Source organism: Sinocyclocheilus rhinocerous, unplaced genomic scaffold, assembly GCF_001515625.1.
Source record: "Sinocyclocheilus rhinocerous isolate Xijiao unplaced genomic scaffold, SAMN03320098_v1.1 scaffold1730, whole genome shotgun sequence".
Lineage (NCBI taxonomy): Eukaryota > Metazoa > Chordata > Actinopteri > Cypriniformes > Cyprinidae > Sinocyclocheilus > Sinocyclocheilus rhinocerous.
The window spans coordinates 58,391-63,598 of NW_015634043.1; the positions used below are offsets into that span (position 1 = coordinate 58,391).

Consider the following 5,208-nt stretch of genomic DNA (forward strand, 5'->3'; position numbering starts at 1 on the left):
GACCTTTTAAAATAAACAGTGTAACTTTTATGTTTGGTTGACTGCATTTTAGTTTGATGATGAATGGTTGAAATGTCAGGCAACGGTAGAACTAATGTAGTTTGTGTGTGCGTGAGGCGCCTGTGCGATCAGATTGATTAAATCAAATAAAGATATAAAGAAAAGTAATAAAATGCATTAAGAGTGTCACAAAAACGAGCGTAGCCTATACTTGTTGCAGTGTTTTTTTTTCTTCCTTTTGTTAATCTGTTAATTATATTATAGCCTATTATATATTGTGTGTGATCCTATTTATTTTATTCCTTTTATAGACTTAATTTCTGTTTTTCTCCTTTCACTGAAGCGCTGCAGCTGCATGATGCGACAATTGAATCCTCATGGTCTTGTTTATGCTGCTATTTGTGCATATAAAGCTAAAGCCCTGTATATATAAAAAAAAAAAAAGACATTCTAATATTACTGGTTAACGATCGACTAATGAGCTTCGTTTGACGGTCAGGAAAAGAAAAATGAACAAAATGCTGTCATTCTACAATGCTCCACCATATTTACTATGCTGCGCACAAGTTCAGGTAACTCAATAACTTGCGTACATGAGCTGAGACCAGACGTGAGATTTGATCGTAGCCACTGCTCACGTCCATATTGATAAATTCCAAGTTTTGCGTTGAAACGACCGTACGCCCAATTTTCTGTCATACGTTCATTACGTAAATGAGGCCCATTGTTCTTAAACTCAAGGTGACGTCTCTTACCTTGGTCACTTGAGTCGTGGTTGCTGATGTAATGTTTTCCGTAGTGACGGTGACAGGAGAAGCAACAAAGTGTCTTTCCAGACTGTTTGACCTTACCTGAAATACAACAATGTGTTATATGTTTTACTGTTAAACAGTTTTGCCCCTCTCCCCTTTGCAAAGCAATAAATAAATAAATATCACACAGACAACTGTACATACAGTACACAATTAGTAAACCACTATTCAGATCCTTTGCTATGATACTAGAAATTTAGGTCAGATGCATCCCATTTACAAGGCACAGATCTGGGGAAGGCTACAAAAAATCTCCTTCATTGAAGGCTGCTAAGATTGGCCTTCATTATTCTTAAAAGGAAGAACAATTTTGGAACAACCAGGAATTTCCTAGAGCAGGCCATCCAGAGCATCTCCAGAAATCATTTGTGGAACAACCAGAACCCTGTAGTCCATCAGTCCAGAAAAACTGAAAAAGCATTTGAGCATTTGTACAGTGCTCATACGCACATTGTCCACTCATTAACTCGCGTCGCACAAGCAGCCCCCTCTCAGTGCAGCACTCAGTCATGTATGGAACACAAAGGAGTTCCAGTCGCTCACTCATTCAGGTGTTATAAGCAGGCGTGCCTTTGAGCAGCGGTCAGCCGTGTATAAATAATACATATCTATGAATCAATCCAGTTTCCAGTTTAAATGAACACTAGAGGCAGGAAAACAGACAACTTTTATTCCTTTTCAGACAATGTATGATTTACATGGCCAGAGTTTCGATTAAGAAAGACAAATTTTTGAGCAAGGTTTGAAAACTTTGAACGTTAGCATCACATATAACATATGGATGTTTATATGCGAAAACTCCTTTTACATGAAAATCTTTCTCCTTCACCCAGCTATGCCATCTTCAAGAAGCCTCTTGTTGCTTATATCACATATGGATGTTTTTCCATCCTGATGATCCGACGATAGCAGCTCGCATCTCAGCATGTCTAACAGACATTTCTTGTTGGATGACGGACCATCACCTTCAACTCAACCTGGCTAAGACAGAACTGCTTGTGGTTTCAACAAACCCATCACTTTATCAAAATTTCACCATCCGCTTTGGATAAAAGCGTCTGCTAAATGACTAAATGTAATGTAAATATACAACTTTATGTGTATGGGTTCCCTTTCAAGACTTGACATATCGAGACTCGAGACATATCGACATTCGAGACTCGACTAGTCACTTGGGCGAAAACTCCTTTTACCTAAGAATCTTTCTCCTTCACCCAGCTATGCCATCTTCAAGAATCCTCTTGTTGCTTACTGTTAAAATCTGCTCTTCAGAGGATGGTGCCTGGATTGCTGTTCCCTGTCTTCAGGAAGTTCCAACCGCTCACACGATGTAAGCAGCCCCTGCCACAGAGCTGCTGCCAGGTGTGTTCGGAACACAGGAAAATTCCAATCAGTCACCCGTTCACTCAATACAAGCAGCCCCTCGCCTCAGTGCAGCGGTCAGAGTAGAAAAAACCCAGTCGCACTTATTTATGCGATGCAAGGAGCCTCCTGCTTTTAAGCAGCACCACCCATGAAAATAGTGAAGTTCCACTCCCTCACTCATTAACACAATGTAAGCAGGCCCCTGCCTCAGCGCAGCGGTCAGCTGTGTATAGAGCACAAAGCAGTTTTCGACCGCTCCCTCTTTCTCAAGCAGTGTATGCAGAGCTCCTTTTTAAAGACACTACCAGATCCTTCCTCACACTGAACCTAGTAACACTGGATTAGAGCCCTCTGTGATTGTAGCATTGTCCCCACAGCAAATGCTTTATCACAGGTCTCCTACGCAACTTTGGACAAAATAAAACATGCAATATCGTCACAATATAATATGTGTAACTTCTCTGTCTGGGCAACAGCCTCAAAGACCATTTGCCGAACTCCAAAATTCAGACTCATGGCTACCCTCAGCAGCTCAGCCTGTTCAGCCTGCCCATCCTCAGGTACAGCCACAGCATCAGCCGATTCCAGTGTAACCTGCACCCACGCATATGCAGCCACTACATCAACCAGTTGCTGTGCAGTCTATGCCAGCTCCCATTCAGCCTGTAGCAGCTGAACCAGCGATGCATCCTGAGTGTCTTTTTCAGCCACTACCTCTGGCTCCACCTCCCTGGCCTGGACCACAACTACAGTATTATTATCCTGTCAATCCTGTGGCACCTGGACTGATGGAAATAGCCACTGCTCCCTCCCCTGGCATACCCAAACCAAGCTGGCAGTCTTCTCCTAAGAGAATGCGAGTGATTTCCTGATGCTTAAGGACTAGACAGTATCCTTGGCCCTCAAAGGCATTTGACTGAGGACTAAAAGTATCAGGTGCTCTTAGATCATCTAGAACTGCCTGCTGCTTGCCAGGTAGCTAAGAGGTATGTTAACATCCAATTTCCCTAGACCAGTTCTATGCCCTAGAGCAGAGGTATGGTCAGCCAAGACAGCTAATTCATTGTGAGCTAAGAGCTATTCTGAATGCACCAGCCATTCAGCCAGGTGGTGCTCAAAGTGCCAGTTCCAGGACTTACACCTTGCCAGAGTTTGTTGAATAGCTGGAAAGAAAGGCTCAGGCCATTCAAATATCAAGGCGTGTAACAGGGTCAGTTCATGCAGAGCCACTTTGACGAGAGCATAAACCCTTTCCTCACCCTAAAGCCAAGGCAGCCACAATTCTGTCAGCTTCTGTCACTAAAACAAATTCCTTGTATGCGTAAACATACCTGGCAATAAATCTCATTCTGATTCTGATTCTCAGAGGCAGTGAACAATCTAAAGCCAACAGTGTGCCCTCTAGCTCCCTCACAGACATTAAATTGGCAGCTACAGCTAACAACCTACTGCAACAACCATGAGCATTATCTCAATGCTTGTGCCTTTTGCAAGCTGAACCACATTCAAAGAGGAAGCTGGATTAAAGAGCACAATAAATGCTGGAGATGTGGACGAGAACACAAACAAGACAGCTGTACATTCAAGAAAACATGCCCTACATGTAGGGGGCTTCACCTGCTTGTTCTGCATGAAGTTTTACTTTCTGTGGAGAACCAAAAAATATTTATAGTTAACGCAACCACTACTCATGTTTACTTAGATCAGGCCACTCACTCAGGCAGAAAGTTGTTAAAAGTTGTCCCGGTGAGACTCCGCAGTGGCAAAAGATTTCTGGACACCCATGCAATGTTAAATGATGGTTCTGAACGAACAATCATACTACCAAGAGCAGTCAAGCATCTGGGTCTAAAAGGATCTGAGAAACTGTTAAATCTTAGGCAGGGTTGGGAGGCTTACATTTAAAATGTATTCCGTTACAGTTACAAATTACTTCATTAAAAACTAATACAAACTATAGTAAAAAGTATTTGAAACTATTACAAATTGTGTCTTGTTTCACCATCTAGATATTACAGCCCGTATATATATATTTATATAAAAGGCTATGCAGACATCTAGTGACTATACAGTTTAGTATTACGATTTTATTTTTATTTTATTTCTTTAACATGTACAAGCAAAAATAAATATAGTTTATACACAACATTAAAAAAAATTACACCATACATATAGTCTATTTTAAAATAAGCCTACATGTCGAAATATATGTGAAATGCTATGATCTTTCTTTATTTCATTGACTGATCTGGGGTGGGGACTCTCGTGTTAATTTCTACATTTTCCAGCTCATTTTCCACTAGAAAACTTACACACAACTGCAGTCATGCACACCATGGAATTTTAAATCACTAACAAACACTAAATTTTAGCTAACATGATGATTTTCATGCTAGTCGTACCTGCAAATGTTCAAGTTGGTGGAGTAGCCTTTGTTAAAGCAAGAGTCTTCATGCATAGCTTACGCTGTACAACTATGTTATTTCCTTTATCCTTTTTGAAGAAAAAATAACTGAAATTTCCAGACATGAAAACGTTTTTCCCAGCAGGAAGCACTGTAATTAACAGTAGCAGCGTCTCATCCCGCCTTTGAGGAGAATAATTGTAGACGGGTGTTATTTGCACACACACCAGCAGGGGGCTCAAGTGAGTCAACACGTGTCAACAGAACCAGAAACGTCTCGGGTTACTTATGTAACCATGGTTCCCTGAGGGGAACGAGACACTGCGTCCTCTAGGGGTCGCTATGGGGAACGCCTCGTCGTGACCCGTGTCTGAAGCCTACATTGAAAAAACACCAACTTGTTTGGCCGGCGAAAAGCTGAGCTCACGTGCGCTTGCGGAGGAATGTAAACACTCAGGAGAATGAACGAGCAAAACTCCCGCGGCGAATAGAACGGCCTGCAGTTAACGAAGAGCGCTTCTGGATCAGTACAACACATCTTCTTTAACGCTGTAACATCTGTACATCACCTTTCGTTGATGTAAAAACATGTCCCACCGCCGCGCGATTTCCCCGTTGATTCTGCGT

General features: G+C 41.9%; 1 protein-coding gene across 1 annotated transcript in view; it reads right to left on the reverse strand.

Moving 5' to 3' along the window:
- Window positions 1–5,208, reverse strand: part of LOC107745321 (band 4.1-like protein 1) — a 349,703-nt gene that overhangs the window by 4,041 nt on the left and 340,454 nt on the right. The window contains exon 17 of the mRNA XM_016559185.1: window positions 756–851. Coding sequence (XP_016414671.1) covers window positions 756–851 — 96 coding nt within the window. The remainder of the gene's footprint in view (window positions 1–755; window positions 852–5,208) is intronic.